Source organism: Tyto alba, unplaced genomic scaffold, assembly GCF_018691265.1.
Source record: "Tyto alba isolate M040663 unplaced genomic scaffold, T.alba_DEE_v4.0 Super-Scaffold_2, whole genome shotgun sequence".
Taxonomy (NCBI): Eukaryota; Metazoa; Chordata; class Aves; order Strigiformes; family Tytonidae; genus Tyto; species Tyto alba.
The window spans coordinates 30,921,925-30,938,118 of NW_024881282.1; the positions used below are offsets into that span (position 1 = coordinate 30,921,925).

General features: G+C 42.6%; 2 protein-coding genes across 2 annotated transcripts in view; one reads left to right on the forward strand and one right to left on the reverse strand.

Moving 5' to 3' along the window:
• SYN3 (synapsin III) overlaps positions 1-16,194 on the reverse strand; it is a 203,184-nt gene that overhangs the window by 112,693 nt on the left and 74,297 nt on the right. The window lies entirely within an intron of this gene.
• The window catches only part of TIMP3 (TIMP metallopeptidase inhibitor 3), a 40,878-nt gene that overhangs the window by 17,856 nt on the left and 6,828 nt on the right, over positions 1-16,194 (forward strand). The window contains exon 2 of the mRNA XM_033004425.2: positions 9,784-9,866. Coding sequence (XP_032860316.2) covers positions 9,784-9,866 — 83 coding nt within the window. The remainder of the gene's footprint in view (positions 1-9,783; positions 9,867-16,194) is intronic.

The window sequence follows — 16,194 nt, forward strand, 5'->3', positions numbered from 1 at the left end:
CAGGGAGTGTCCCAGGCCTGTGGCTTTTGATACTCCCTGCTTTGAAAGGTTTACATGAGCTGTCAGAGCTGCCCTATTTCTAATCCGCAGAAGAAAACTGCTTTCAGATGTTCTCTTTAGCAGGACTCTCCTTCCTCCTCCCCCTACTCCTGTTGGACCTTTTGGATATGAGCTCCCAGTGTGTTCGTGGATTGCACGGTGGGTTAGGGAAGACTAATAAGTAGGCAGATTTGGCTCGAAAGTTTTCCACTGCCTCCTTGAAAATTACAGTGATGAATTTATTACACTTGTTAACTCTGGATATCCCACAGAGGAAATCTAAGGAGCGAAGACATGCCAGTTCTGTGTATCTGTTTTTGCAGATATCTTGCTGTTACATGAAATGTGAAGTAACATCTACCAGGTTCAAGCCCTGGACATTCACAGTACCTATATATATATAGGTATATGGTTGAATGTGCTGGATCAGAGCATCTTTCCCCACTTCCTCTTGTGATGTATGCAAGCAGTGTCTTGGCTGCTTGGTGAAGATAGTGGTTTTGTTCTGAAAACCAGATATCAAGCTGCGACACAAGAGCTTGCAGAAAGAATGACCATATCCCAGTAATCTACAGGTTTGCAGTCTAGGGACTTTTTCTTTCTCAGCAGAACTGAAACTGCCCGGGAAGTTTGCAGTCAGAAAGAAAAAAACAGAACGAAAGGGTGTGTCTGCACCGCCTCTTCAGCCTCGTATCTCCTCCCTGTGTACCCATTTTGATGTACATGTAAAAGCAACATCATTTGAATACTTGCAGTAACAGACATTGCATTTGAGGACTATATTACCTTGCTTAGGTTCAACAGGACTTCATTCTTTAAGCAGTGCCCGTGACCTTAACTGAGTAGAAGTGTGCCCCATGTGAATCAGAATGGGATTTCTGTGATTGTAATAAGTTCTTTAAAATACCACTCAATCCATTTTAATCACTCTAGCACTCATTCTTGTAGTTTGTTATCATGATCTGTGGAAATGGAAGGTCAGCCTCACTTGCAACCGTATCACTAAATCACAGGCGAAGGACATGTTTTCTCCTTGCAGAGGCTGCTCCCCTAACTGTACTTCTTTAGGCAATTCATCCCTCATCATATGCTCCAATTTGCTTTCCATGTTACTGCTCACTTGATGGGTTGGGAAACGATCAATGCCAGATGCACATTCCTTTCAGGCAGTAAATGCTCTTGCAGCAGTAAGTCATGTGCAACAGCTCCTTGTTTCATTAAAATCGCATATGGTTTCCATTTGTCCCTAATTGGTCTCACTTCAGCTCTGCCATATTCTCTGAGTGGAACGCTTAGACCCGTGGCTCCTTTGAACAATTCCAAAGAGCTCTGAGAAACCAGAGCCTTGTCTGTCTCAGCTTGGCTTCCCCTCATCCTGTATATACTGTGTCCAGAAGTACTTGATCTGGAAGGGAGGACTGAGTTAAATCTTTTTGCACAAATCTTACGTAGAACGAAAGAAAATGGAAAAGGTGTTTTGAGCTGAGCATTGCCTGACCAGCTTTGAGTCATATGCTTGTTATTTTTATCCACTGTTGTAAGCTGGCTTTGGAAGCGCTTTTGTGTGTTGGTTGTGACAACCATCTTTCCAACACTGCTAGCCTTGGCTGAAAGCAGTTCTTTCTTTGGCAGTTGTCAGTGGCACAAAATGAGGCAAAATGCACTCCACTGAAAACATCCCTTGGAGAGAGGTGCAAGGTGCCTCTCTACTGTGCTCTGTTCATGAGGCACTCACATCACGTTTCCCTCCTTTACTCTGATACTTGCCCACTGCCTTTTGCCTCTAGGCTGAATTCAGCTTTCAGTAACTGGTTAAAAAACACTTAGGTGGAAAGTTAAAAAAGAAACTGCCAAAAAAGAGACAGAGAAATGGCTAGTTGGCAGGAATTACTTTGGTTTCATTTTACCAGAGGTTTCTCAAAGCTGTAGGCACACTCATTATGTAGTCTGCAGTGCCTCTCTTTGCTTACCTCCATAGCAAACCTAGAATGTTTTGTTGATGCAGGCTGTGAGACTGAGCGATGTGTGTAACTCCTGTGACTCAGCTCACTCTGTGCCTGTTCTAGTTGGGCCTACCTGGCTTCCCTGAGTTTAGTAGGTATAATAGCTAGTAACAACAGACACTGGGTTTTTTTACATTTTTTTAGTTCCTTTAGCTTTGTTGTGTTTATCACAAGGTATTTCCTGAAGTAGTTTCCCTTGGCATGAAACATACCATCTACATATGGATCTAAACGATTCTACTTGTAAATTAATATAAATGCATTTTAGATCCCTCCTTTCTTTGTCCTCCTTTCACCTTCTCCTCCATCCTCCGAACAGACTGTGTATGATGGGAAAGCAAGGGAGCTAACCTCAGGACTTAGATGCAGGGGCAGTGCTGGGTAGCTGGAGAGTTCAAACCAATTGCATATAGGAACCTGAATGAAATGTCTAGAAGAGAATTTGCAGTTTCTTATCTAACAGACACCTCCTTTCTCTCCGATTCTAACGTATTTCAAAGGGAGCTTGGGCTTCTGTAGGGTGAGATGCACTCTGCAGGGAGGGAGAAAAATGCTTGCTACTGCTGCCACCAGAAAAATTATATCCAGTTAATAAGCTACAGGTGAAATGCCAAGAACAACCCAAGTTCTGCTTGTTTTATGCAACCTTGCGTCTTTAATTTGTGGTCTTGATGAGCGGATTAACTTTCTCCCAGGTAAAGCCCTTCTGGAGCAGTTTATAGTTTTTGAAGTGATGGGAGCAGTACAGTGTGTTGTGCAAACAGATTCTCGGTGGCAAGGAAATCTGCAGGGATGGGAAACCTGATTACTATTTAGCAAGTGCAATTGTGATAATTTTTTTAGACAGCTTGGGCCTGAGTGAAGCCATTTAATTGCCTTCCATTTTTTTGGGTGGCCTTCAAACAGCCTTGCTCTGCCACAAACAAGGAAAGCTTTTATGAATCTGTTAAAAAAAGGGCCTAAAGGAAATGTGATGGTTCTGGCTAGCAAATGGGAGGGAAAGATACCTGGGTGTCTTGCCTTCCTGTATTTATTTAGACTTTTATTGTTAGTCAGAATGTTCCAACATGCTTGCTGTCCTTTCCAATGTGATATTTATGTGGCAACTGCCTGACTGGTAGAGGTGATTGGTGTCAAGAAGGTGCATTTTCTCAGTGTTCCTCAGAGCACCTTGAAAAGGCAAGAGGTCGAGATTTGGACTGCCAGTAATGGGGGCTAGTTTGTTGGTGAGGGGTATGAGAGGAAAGACAGCCAGCAGTGAACCTCTTACTTCACTACCTTTTTTTGCTTTCTTGATGAGGTTCTCTGGTGATGCTGGGTACCAGCACAGCTGGATTTGGCTTCTGCCAAGGCAAAGCAAAAGAGGGTTGCTTTGCTCTTGTAGCTTTGGCTGGTGGTCATGATGGAACCGGGCAAGAGGAAGCTCCTCTACTGTGTCTTTTCAGCCTCCTCACACTTTACAAGAAGCCTTCAAATTCAATACTTGAATTTGTAAAAGAATTCTATTTTGGTTATGTAGGAGGAGGTGACTTTCAGTACGGACAGATCATCAAACAGTCTGGAGACTTATATCTGTTTCTTTCCCTCTTTGTGAATCCCCTGCTGTCATCAACATTTCCCTCTCCATTCTGCTTTGCTGTGGAAGGGGAGGAATGGGTGAGAGGCTGCTTCCTTGTCCCCCTTCCACTTGCTGCTCATAGAAGCCCACAGCCACTAGGTAATTTAGTAAAGCTTTCCAAGAGGCTGGATGTAGCTCAGACTTCAAGTCCAAAGGACACAATCCGCTTGTAGTTATGGTCCTCTGTTTTTGGGGAAGCCAAGAGTGTTGGTAATAATTGCTAACAGATCAGCCAGGGGAGTGGGAAAAGGAATGCAGCTCATGAGAGAGAGTGAGCAAGACAGACACAGCAATTCTGTCTTTCATAGCAGCACCACCAGCACCAATGCTAGAAAATCTGTGTGTAAAAGCATCCTGCCTTGACCAGGTTAGGAGACACCCCCCATAAATGCCATAATGAACTAATACCTCAGTAGTGTGCTATGTATGCTTGGGAGCCTTAAACATACCAGCTGCCTTAGCCCTGAGTGGTACGAGCCCTCCAGTACCAGCACAGTGAGGAGATTTTGTGACACGGGCTGAATGAGAGAGCTGCTAGTAAAGTTGGTAAAAAGTTCTTAGTAAAACTGCTCTTGGAAGTGAGTGCTTGTATAGTCTTTGGATGCATAAAATGGCAACTGTCCTCCTTGGCATGTCCAGTGTCTAGTGTTAAGGCAGCATGTCCAAGTGCAACATTCTGTTGGGGTTTGTTTTTGCTGTCTAGTTCCTGGTGTAGTCAGTGGCCTTGGGATAGAAGGAGCCTTTCTTTAGCCTCCTGGTCACGTTGCTGCTCCCCGTATATTTTATTTTGCTACTATTTGGATGTCAAAGAATGGACTGGGAGAATAACTTGTCCCCTGTGTCTCCATTAGTAAACAACATGAATCTTCCACATCCTTCACTCACTTAAATGCAGTGAGCATGCATGTCAGCCAAACCTCTCACTTGAAAATACTCATATTGCACGTCAATAAAATAAATCCTTTGAACAATAATGAGAAGTGTAACATTTGTTACTCTCCTGAGCCGTTAACGATAATTGGTCACAAGGGAAATGGGTTTGGAGCAAATCCTGGTCTCTAAAGGGTGTGTGCCTCCACTTAAAATGCTGTTTATGGATGACAACCAGCCCACTTCCGTGAAAGCATCTGGTTCTCATGGTGTGGCTGGGTATGCAACTGGGGTTTGTGGTGTTAGTGGTAGGGACACAGGCTGCCCTCTCGCCAACAGGAGGTGAGATTTGTGATAGTGCCACCATCTAGTGGATGGCCCTGACAGAGGGCACAGGCTGGATTGAACTACCACAGTTGATGCCTTTGCTTTTCAGTTGGGAAGAAGAGCTGTTATGCATGTAGTAGCTAGCTAGTGCCTGGGTGAAATGACTTGGTAATTTTAAGTCTTTTTCCCGTGTTGTTTCCTCAGCTTGGCAAACGCTTGTCTTAATCTCACATGTCCCCTTCTCTCGCATCAGTCATTGCCTGTTTGTCTACTCCTTGCCTCATGGAAAGAATGCCTTCTGCTATCTCAGCTGTAAAGCCAGTGTCCCCTTCTGCTTTAGGCCTATTGTTCCTATAAATCCTTGAGAAAATGGCTACAGAGTAGGGGGTAAAGAGTACATGAGTTAGATGTGTGTGCATTTGGGCAAATGAAAGTGCGTGTAAGGCCTTTCTCTCCTATGCCCATTCCAATCTGTTTGCCTGTATAAGGCCTCATCCGGTGACATTTGGGAAAGATGTAAGGGATTTTTGTGTGTATTTGTGTGTATATATACACATGCAGACAGTTTGTACCATACTAGAGATGCCAGTGAAATACAAGCCATTAGCTGCTTGCACTATACTAGTCCTGTGGCAAATCTGAGCCATCTTCGTTTTCGTAAGCAGTAAGCTAGTTTACATTAAGAAAAAAAGCAGGGGAAAAGAGATAAATACATTAATCATTTATGATACATTGTAAGATGTATTTCTTGAATCCTCAAACACAGCAAGTTGTTATTTTCTTAATAATTATTTTTGAGAATAACAGCTAAATATCCGGTTTTCCTTCTCTCTGTTCTCTCCCTCATTTTTTTTTTTTTTAAATCATGTCAAATGTTGAGAAACAACACATATGTTTTCTCCTCTTTGAATCATGGTATGGCTGCCATGCTTATCTTATCCAGATTTATATCCTCATCTAATTTAACTTTTCATAAATAATTACAAATCACTCATGGGACCTTGCCAACTGCTCCAGTCCCACAAAGTGACCCGACCTGAAACCCCAAAGTACTGAGAAACATTCATCTCAGAGTATTTTCATAGGCAGTACTTCAAAGGAATTGTGGTTTAAAAATATGCAGCTATTTTGGTGACCACTTGTGTGGGATAAAGTTTCCCATCAGTAATAGCAGGACTGTAATAGAGCTTCAGGGAGAAGGAAGGAGTTCAGGGGAGCAGTCACAGCACCTTTTGCCTCATTCTGCTCAAGCAGTAGGAGACCCCAGAAGTAAACAGTTGAGTTCGTTAACATACCATGGATTGAATTTGCAGCAGAAGTACTGTAAATTTCTAATAATTTGGAGAGGGTGAAAAATTCCTCTGGCAAGTATGCATGGCCCCTGCTCAGTTAGGAACAGTGTTCTTTATCTTCTGACCAGGTGTAAAGAGTGGTCCAGCAGCATAACTGGTGAGCAGCAGTTTGAAGGAGCGAAGGTAGGAACTGAGGCACGTGGGGCTGCAGATCTGCAGCTTGGAGCTCTGTGCTGGGCAGATGTACAAGTGGCTCTCATCTGTGGAGGCTTAGGGTGATGAAGCTGGACATGCAAGAGCAACCTCCGAGCAGTCCTGTCCATCCAGCATTTCTTTCATTACCCAGATGCATCTAATCATCAGGAGGTGGGAATTTAGCCTCACGAAATACAGGGGGTAGACTTAAGTTGGAGTGTCCTCCGCTCCTTGTCTAGCAGCTCGACTTTTCCTCTAATATGGGAAAAATGAGGCAGGGTGGGTTCTATGTTCATTCTTCGCTTTTTGGTAAAAGAGGGAACATAACTAGAAAAGTTACCATTTGGGTGATAAAGGCAACTTCTCTGAGATACAGAGGGCTTGACCTGTTTACAAAAGGCTTGAAGTGACAGCCCGCACTAAGGTTTTTCATGATTTCTACTGGGTGTATTTGCTAGGACGGTGGTTGTTCTTGAACTTCACTGGGAAACAATAATACAAAAATACAAATCCTTCCACCTGCTTACAGGGGTAGCATTACTTGAAACCGGGATGCTGTTATGTGCTGGTATAGGTGCACATTTTGAATCTTTGGTCCTGTGATGAAGCTGTTTGTTAGTCCTTAAATCAAAGTTGGTTTCTTTCTAAGTGGCTGTGCTACTCAAAGTTAAAGGGCTGCCAATCTGGCAGTGAAGTATGCAAAGAAAATGGGGTTTAGATATTTTGTCAGCAATTGGGAATGTGCCTGTCATCTTTTATGTTAAGTGCATTCTGGTTTGGAAACCCTAGTGTTTTGCAATACTGCCTTTCAGTATATTTCCTATCATGTCAATAAGGTACAAGATTTCGTTGTTGATTTCAGATGTGTTGGGCAAACACCAGGTTTTTCACTTTCAGTGTATCAGGTATGCAATAGATGAAGATAAGACTTTTGACATCCTTTGCTATAGACTCCAGAATTAGTGAAGTGCCCTGGAATTCACAAAGCCTTAAAGAAATTGTGTTCTTTCTCATTGACCCTTAGGCAGTCTGTTTTTTATAGCTTCACCGGTGGTTGTGGTGCTTGAGGGCAACAAATGGAAGAATCTGGTTCCTTAAAGATATTTGCAGTCCGCAAGGACATGCTTCAGTATAGCTACTAAATTTTGAAGAAGAGAGTAAATCAAAGTCTGAACAACTTGTTAAATAGAAGAATCAATAAAATTATACCGGCTTTTATTGCCATTGGATAATAGAAATTTGAAAAAAAAATAAGAATGAAGTTTTACATTCAATGAATGAAGGTGTTGTTGGTCCTTTGAATCAAAGCTGGCAGGACTATCTTACCCACTTCAAAATTTATTTGAAAAGTCTGGCGGAAGCACAGGATATAAATCAGTGCAGAATGAGTTTGTCTTCATTTCACACCATCCTTGTGGAACAAGTTCCAGGAACTGGTGTACATAACCAGACCTATTTCTTCCTTTAAATCTGTTCTTCAGATTATTCAGGAAGCTGTGACAAGCTTTTTGTCTCATTAATTTGGTCTAGGTAGTGAACCAAAACTTAGCTTTCTCTTTTTTCCCATTTCTTCCAGTGGGCTTCTACAGCTCTCTGAAACCTAAATGAACTAAGAAGCAATAAGGTGTTTGTTTAATGTCCTATATACCTAGCAAAATGGATCCCTGCACTTTGTTGCTGCTTTTAGATAGTGCTGTAATGCAAATAATAACTCATTGGGTTTTCCTGCTTGCAAAGGAGCACCTCCACCTCTTTGTCTTCCTTCCATGCCTTTCTGCTTTTTAACGAATTGTTTTCTGCGATGCATGAATACGATGCATTCAGCAAAACACAGATGAAACGCTGCAGAAGATTGCTGTGAAAGCAGTACCTCTGTCCTGTGCAGGGAGTCACAATCAGGACCTTCACAGTCTCAGAGGAAATGATGCACGTGGTCCGTTTTAGTTAACTGGTTTTCGGTGGTCTGGAACCATTGGGCCATATATTCATCAGAGGTGCAACGTTAGCAATGGTGTACTGATACAAGCTTTATGCAAAAGTAGCTGATATCTCCTCTTGCACACAAAAGGGGTTTCTTCGTGGTTTATGTGTAACTATACATTGTCAATCGTGTTATGAGTATGTTGCATTCTTTGGATTATTCTACTTGAATAATTTACACAGCCCTTGCAATGAGAAGCTTGATGAATAAGATTGTAGGTAAGAGTTGTGTGGTTATATTGTAGTTTTGGTGTTTCTCTTGACTGATGGAATTTTGAGTTCCTTGTTTTATTTTTTGTCCTGTTGTTTGTGTGAGTGGTGTTTAGGGTACAGGGTTTTCTAACAGTGATCCTTCCCAGGATTGGTCTTCTCCAGTCTCATTTTCTGCAGCTCTTGTAAAATTTAAGCCACTTCTGATGCTTGTATAATGTGATATGATTGTTATAGGGGAGTGGACTTCAGCTGAATAATGCCCCCTGTCACTAAACTATGCTCCTCTACTGAGATGAGTGGGTGATTGCAGAACTTTTTCGAAAAGAAACAGTAGGTTTTTTTTTTTTGTGGAGTGTCTTAAAAATAGATGAGCAGGAGAACTCTTCATTAAGCACTGGCTGTAAACTGCCCACTAGATCTATCCGAAGGACCTCAAAATACTTATCTATGATGGCTTAGGCTCAGTTGGCATTGCTGTGGTGCATCTGTGGTCCAGTGGAGTTATTTGTGTCAGGCTGAATGCTGTGTGCACGCATGCACACCCACTGCCCCTTAGTATCCATGAAGAAATGAAGTGCAGTGTATGTAAGATCTGATGGGTCAGCTTTAGTTTGTCTTCCAAGTGGCTTCTGGCTGGCCTGGCAGCTTTCACCATGGACTCGATGGTTGCTGAACAATCTGGTTTTGCACAGGAGCCATTTGTTCAAGGAAGCCATTTGTTGGGGGTTTTGTGGTATTGGGAGGATGGCAGCTGTTAGTGAAATGCCCAGATACAGGATATTCCAGTGTGCTGCACTGTATTGTTGTGGTTATTGGGAAACAGAAGCTGCATTGGGCACCCAAAGAGCAATTTAGAAGTAGTATCTTGTTGAACATCATTCCGTATGTTGAGAGTTGAGACATTAAATATGAACTTCATCCCAGTGGCCTGGTACAAAGATTTTAACCTGTCTTGGTCGCAGCTATAGTCTGCCTTGCATATTTCACTGAGATTTCAACATAAATAGTGCTTGTTCTTACTATTCACACAGGACTGGATTTCCTCTAAATAAATACTTGCTTTGACATCACATTTTACATGTCTTCACTGAGTGTGAGATTTAGAATAAATTGAAAGGCAGGCTGGCCTGGAGTTTTGTTTTATATTACAGAATAATTTATCTAAATGGCTTTTTTGAAGTGGAGGGTCTAGCCTAAATGTTGTGTAAAGTTGTTTATAATTTATGTTTTTCCTCTCTTCTAACAGTGATCCGAGCTAAAGTTGTGGGGAAGAAGCTCATGAAAGATGGACCATTTGGGACAATGCGGTACACAGTCAAGCAGATGAAGGTACATTTGCAGACATTTTGCACAGGCTTGTAGATATGATAATTATTCTAATTAATATGTAATAACAAGCATAGTTTGCATACTTAAAATAACAGCACCTCAAATTTTCATATTGGTCAGCCAGAACGGAAATTAACCAGCAATAATTGGTAGAAATTTGCCTGGAGAGGGGAAAGGAGCAGAAAGAGGTCATTCCTGACATACAATACTTCATTCCTGAATTTTTCCTTTATTTTTAAAATTTCTGGTAGTAAAAGATGCCAGATGGGCTTCTCTAGATACTGGAGTCCTGTTTGTGTTTAGCATACACAGTATTAGATGGTGGAAATGCAAGCTTTTCCATGCAGCACTTTCATTAAATTCAAGATGTGGTGGTGGCAGGGGGCCTGCCAGACTTGGGAGAGTGATCTTTCATCTCTTATTTCCTTGCATTCTTTGTGGCCACCAGTTAGAACGATGGCATTTTTTTTTCCATGCACAGAACAAATGAAACTCGTAGAGAGAAGCCTTTATATAAAGCTAAACCAAACACTGTAGCTTTGAAATATCGTCAGCTCGGAAGAGCTCTAAAGCAATCACTCAGAGATGAAAAGAGGTAGATCTCCTGCACCAGTTGCTTAGTTTCTCTAGTTCCTCTCTTCAGAGCCCTAATTTTTGGCTGCACAAACTGCACTCAACCTGCTGCTTTGGACTTAGATTTTTTTTTCTTAATCTGACCCCTTGTTATGTAATGCTAAAAATCAGCCCTAGATTGTTTTTCTTGGCTATGCCATTCCAGTCATAAGACTGGTTTATGTCTCTTAAGAAAAAAGAAGGGGAATGGAAAAGCTTGGCAGAGACTGCAGAAATCTGAAACATATTAGACAAAGTAAAGGTTCAGAAAGAAACAGTCACTTGCCTGCCTTGTAACAGTAACTCTCTTTATAAGGCAGTTTATAGCTAAGCACGAAAGCTGGGAGGAGGAGACGCAAAGCCTGTTTCATAAGCTGTCGCAAAACCGCACACGTAGCCAACTCTGGTGCTGGCATGGCTCTTCCACTGGAGTGGAATGCTTGCACTTTGAATAAGAGGGCATGAGGTGCTGCGTTTACTAATGTCCTTAATCTTAAAAATTTCTTTTTAAGATTCAAAAGGAAATATATATTTGTCAATTAACTTGTATTTGTAAAAAAGGCAACGAGTTATCTTGGCAACAGTGAGATAATGCTCCAACCCCATTTTTTTTAATTTTTTTTTTTTTTTTTTGGGATGGCTGTCCCTGGCCTCATTGTGCTTGTGCCCCTCTGTCCAGTTTTGTCACTCTCCAGATCAGCAAGTGTACCCCACTTCACAAAACTACTCAACATCCACATGCTGTAGTGGCTTCATCGACTTTTCTTTTTCTGATTTCATTCCGGTCTGCCCAGGACCCCAACTTTCCCTCCTGCTCAGTTCCAAGAGTTTGGTGCTTCCTGTCTAACATCTGACCATGAACAGAGTCTAGTGGTGATCTAGAATAACGGGAGTCCCCAAAATGAATTATTACCCTTTACCAACCATAACGCTAGCCTCTCTCCTAACTAATGATGCAGCCTGCCCTGTTGTCAGCCAGTGAGCTGCAGTGTCAGAGATCTCTGGAACAGCATTAAGCATTCCTCCTCTGAGCTAGGAGCCTGCAGCAGTGTCCCTGCTGTGAACACAGGAGGCTTCTGTGTGTCTGCTGGCCTGGGGAGTAGCATTAAGCCCAGGCAAGGTGAGCATGTTGAGTGGAGCAGCAGCCGCTCTACTGTCGATAGACACCCATCGTGTCAGTCTTGAAATAAGATGCCTGAGACTGTTCCAGCTGTTTTCATTGGGTTATTCTGCAACACGGGGCAGGGTGTTTACAGCAGATGCTGCAGTAATCTGCATTGCCCTTGTGCTGAGACCACAAGAGAACAGTTGCCTTTTTGCAGGAGCAGTTCCACAGTGTTTTGCTGGGAAGCTACATGTCCAACAAAAGCAAGGATGATTTTAAAGGGGAAATCATATGTTGGTCAAACTGTCTCTACGCCTGCTACATAGGTGGTGGGCTGATGGGATGTTGCTTTGCAAATTTAACTGTGACCTTTGGCAGGATGGAACCTGAAGCAGTCAAAGTGCTCAGTAGAACTGGAATGTCCGGAGGACATAGTTCTTGATAAACAAACAAACTGAGTCTCTTCTTTGAAATCCTGCTGTCTTTCTGCTGAGCTTAGATACTTCAGTATAAAGAGAGATTCAGCTCCATACAGTGAGGGAGCTCAGAATGACGCAGCAAATCTCTCTCTTGCTCTCCCCAATGAAAGCTGACTGTCCTCCTGCTGAAAAGAAAACTAAAGAGGCCTATGGCTCTGCACAGCTGCATGGGAAGAACTCTGAAGATAAAACTAACATGTCAGTGTTTCTTGGCCACCTATAAACCCATCTGCACCTGCAGATGAAAAATAAACAAGCCATTTAGTCTAGCAGTGTGTACTGAATTGCCTGTGAAAAGCATTGAGAGCCTTGAAAGGCAACAAACAATCTTTGTATTTCTTTCATGGGTTCCTTGGAGTTTGCTGTGGCTGATTCTTGCTCTCAGTAACACTCCTCAACTTGTTGCTGAATTTCACAACTAAACCAGCTTGGTGCCTGGACTGGAGCACAAGGTCAGCCCACAGTCAGAGAACAGTGCTAGGTTTTCTAGCGTTCAGGTTTGTTGTTTGAAAAGTCTCTGTGCTTTTTCAAGCAACTTCTGCATCCCCACACTGCTTTCTCAAATAATTTAAGCATATTTCGAGATCACGTGTCAGAAATCTGCACAGGACTGATCTGACCCTGCATGTTCTGTGATGCTGCAGTGCATTCTGAGAATGGCCCAAACCTATTTCAGGAAACTGCAGAAGAAACAAGGAGATAAGATATTTCGGCTCCATGTGCACAAACAGTCCTGGCTGACCATGGCAGCACTCTGCACGGGCTGCCAGAAGCAAGGAGGCTTTCCTTGGTTTGTTGCTAATCTGTAAAATGAGTCTATGAGGGGAAACGTGATAGTCCCAAGAGGAAAGAAGTAGGGTGGGATTAATTTGGTTTAATTTTAGACAGACTAAAACGAGGTGTTGAGTCTTTCCTTCTTTCTTGATTGTCAGTGGATAGAGACAGGAACCACCAAAGTGTAATTCAGCCCACCAGTTGTAGACAGCTATTTTAGGATGGGCTAAGTTGTTCTGGAGGTGCCCGTTCTTGGTGTTTAACTAGAGAGGATGCCTAATTCATATGAAGCATCTAAATTTTAGGTAGCTGAAGGTTAGGCAAGATGACTCCAAACCTTGGTGTCTAGTGTATCCTTACACAGGAGGGCTAGAGGGAGGAACATGGTATCATAGGGTGAAGTTTATCATGTAGCAGGAACCATCACAGGATTTTCATGTGCGTTTCTGAGGCACTATGGGAGCTGCTAAGGGGAATGCTGACACAGCTGGAAATAGAGCAGCACTAGCAGGCACCACCATGTGACGCTTGCTAATGCCTCGTTCCCTGTCATTATGCTTCCAAAAATACACATTTGTGGCAACAGGAGGACTCTGAGGGTAGAAGTGAGGAGAGAGACTAGCTTTATGGTTCGCTTTCTTCTGACCGGTCTAATAGCATTTCCAGGATATTTCGTGTATCCAAAAATAACGCTTAAGGTATTGTTTTATTTGTTTTGAAAGAGGGGATCTGTAGAAGATTCGCCCTTGCCAAAATTTCTTTTTCCTCCCCTGAGAACCAAGGTCACGGTGAATTTTCTTTAGTCATCAGAGGGCGAGGCAGGCCCGGTCTGCCCCCAGCACTGGGTCAGTTAGCGTGACAGTTGCTAGCATTGATGAGGGTCACTGAGGGGTGAGCTGAAGTGCTTCTCGAGAGGCTGAGCATGCTTCCTTCAGCAACCCTGACAGTGGTGTTCCTGATGGTAATGTGAACAGGAAATTAGGTCCAGGAGTTGAAAACGTAACCCCAGTTCAGCATCACTAGTTACGTCGTAGGCAGTCACGGTGAGCTTGATGCTGCAGAAGGCGTGAGGAGTGACGACTGTAAGGGTCCTGTAGGAAAGGCCTGAGCAGCTTCTCAGAGGAATGATCAGTCTAGCCTATAGCTCCTTCTGCAAGGGGCAGAATGGGCTCAAAGCATGCCTGTGCACGTGTGGACTTTATGGCACAGATACTTAATTAACCCAACACCACTTGGAGCTTAGCGCTCTGAGTGGCAGATCACTTGTACTGGACACGCACAGCATACAGCTCTCTGCAGTGTAGATAACACACTGCCTGGAGAGACTGGGCAGCCCCAGCTGTTATCTTAGCTAGTCTTATCTGCTTAGATACTGTTATCATAGCTTCTTGGTGTGACACCCACTAGAATGGGGTCTGAGCACATGATCTTTATTCTGTGTGCCTTTCCTCACAGTATGCTTGGGAAGCAAGGCAGAGCTCTTCTACAGATGAGGAGCAAAAGTGTACTGGGGGCTAAAAAACCCATTCAAGGACAGACAGGAAGCTTATGCCAGAGCCTAGGTCTCCAGCTATCCTGAACATAATTGGAAAATCTGAATAGATCATCCCATACCAAGAAAATTGCAGGGAGAAAGCAGAGATTAGGCAAGATTCAGTTCTTCCATATTCATTGAAAGACTTTGCTCACTTATGAACACAATGGTGTATTCTAAACATGATCTGTGAGCTTTTTGTTCATAATCAAATTTTGTTAATTAAAAAAATGCTTTCTTGGCATATTTGCTGGGTGTAGAAGGAAGGCTGGAAAACGCAAACCCTGTAGCATATCTTTTACTGTGCACAGCAGTGCTGTCGCTGAGTTGTGATACTGTTGTAAGATTATGCTGATAGGGGTAATATAACTAAGGGGGAAAAAAAGTTGGCAGACATTCCGTGGATGCCCAGAAGATAGTCTGACCTCTTAGCATAGCAGAATTAGTAGTAGGTTTTTTTATATTTTTATATGCAGTATCTGGGCCTAGCATAAAATCTGTTAAATCAACAGATATTTTTTCAGAAGGAAAAAGGTTTACTGCTTTTAAGGAAGGTGAGGGAACAGTGAAATACCCTGGGATAACTGGGGACTTCAAGAAATAGAATACAGCCTGGAGGAGAATACCACAGCTTGGGCGACACAGCAGCTCAGGGAATGTTTGGGATTTTTTTGTCCTCTTTTGCCTCACTTTAATATTTACAGTTAAACTGAATGTGAATGTGCTCTCTATCAATAAGGCTGACCGAGAAAAGGATAGGCTGGGAAATGCTATGAAACTGTGACTCTTACTGTTTTCCTTTTAACTTTTAAACATTTGCCATTTATACAGTTGGTGGGGAGAAAAGAGAGACTGAATGCTTTGAAAAGCTAACCAAATTTTAAAGATGAAATTTTCAGGAAAGTCATCCTCAATGTTTCCAAAATAGCGTATGTTTTATTGGGGCCAATGTAGAGAGGCAGAGGTTGTTTCATTGCCATGCACAGACTTCATTATGCTACTAACAGGTGGGCATGAGTTTCCCTAAATGGCAGCAGTAAGGTCAGGTCAGATAGGGACACACGCTAATTTCTGATGGAATCCAACTAGCAGTGTATCTGTGGGTTCATGTTTCAATTAAACTGAACTGTAAGAACGATGATGAAAAAGGAGAAGGAGTGTAGAGGAATTATATATACATGATATTTTCTTTATGGCGCCCATCAGTACTGGGATAATTTTAGGAGATGGGGTAGAATTCTATTTCTGTGTTCATTTAGTTGGAGAAACATTAAATCCTTGCTGAGATCAGCAGGAGTTGCGCATGCTAGGCGTTTGAGAAGGGGATGTCTGGCTTGATGACTTGGATCAAGCGCCAAAGGTTTGAAACTCTTACAGCAGCAACACTGGAAAATAGGGTCATTGTTTAAAAGAAAAATCCCTTAGTTTGGAAGAAATTGCTTAAATCACATGAAGGAGAAAGATCCCAAACTTGAACTAATTTAATTTCTCCCTAATTATGAGCTATATAAGGGAAAAAATTGCTCAGGATGTTGGCAGAGCTTGTGATGTTGGCGCTTTCCTCACTCACTGCCACTGGAACTAATGCGAGGGGGGAAAAGTGGTCCCTGTGCTGAATTGCAATGGCTTGTTAGCAAGCGGGTATTCTGCTTTACCAGCAGCTCTGGTAGGGAGACTTCCATCAGAGTCCAGCTCGTGCCATTAGTCCTTCACCCCTGTAAACACTAAAAATTCACTGCTTGTCACCCTAGTCTAGGAATGTAGGTTGTAAAGAATCTATGTGAAAAGTTTTAACCTTAAAATGTCTTAAAGCATTTTTCTTCT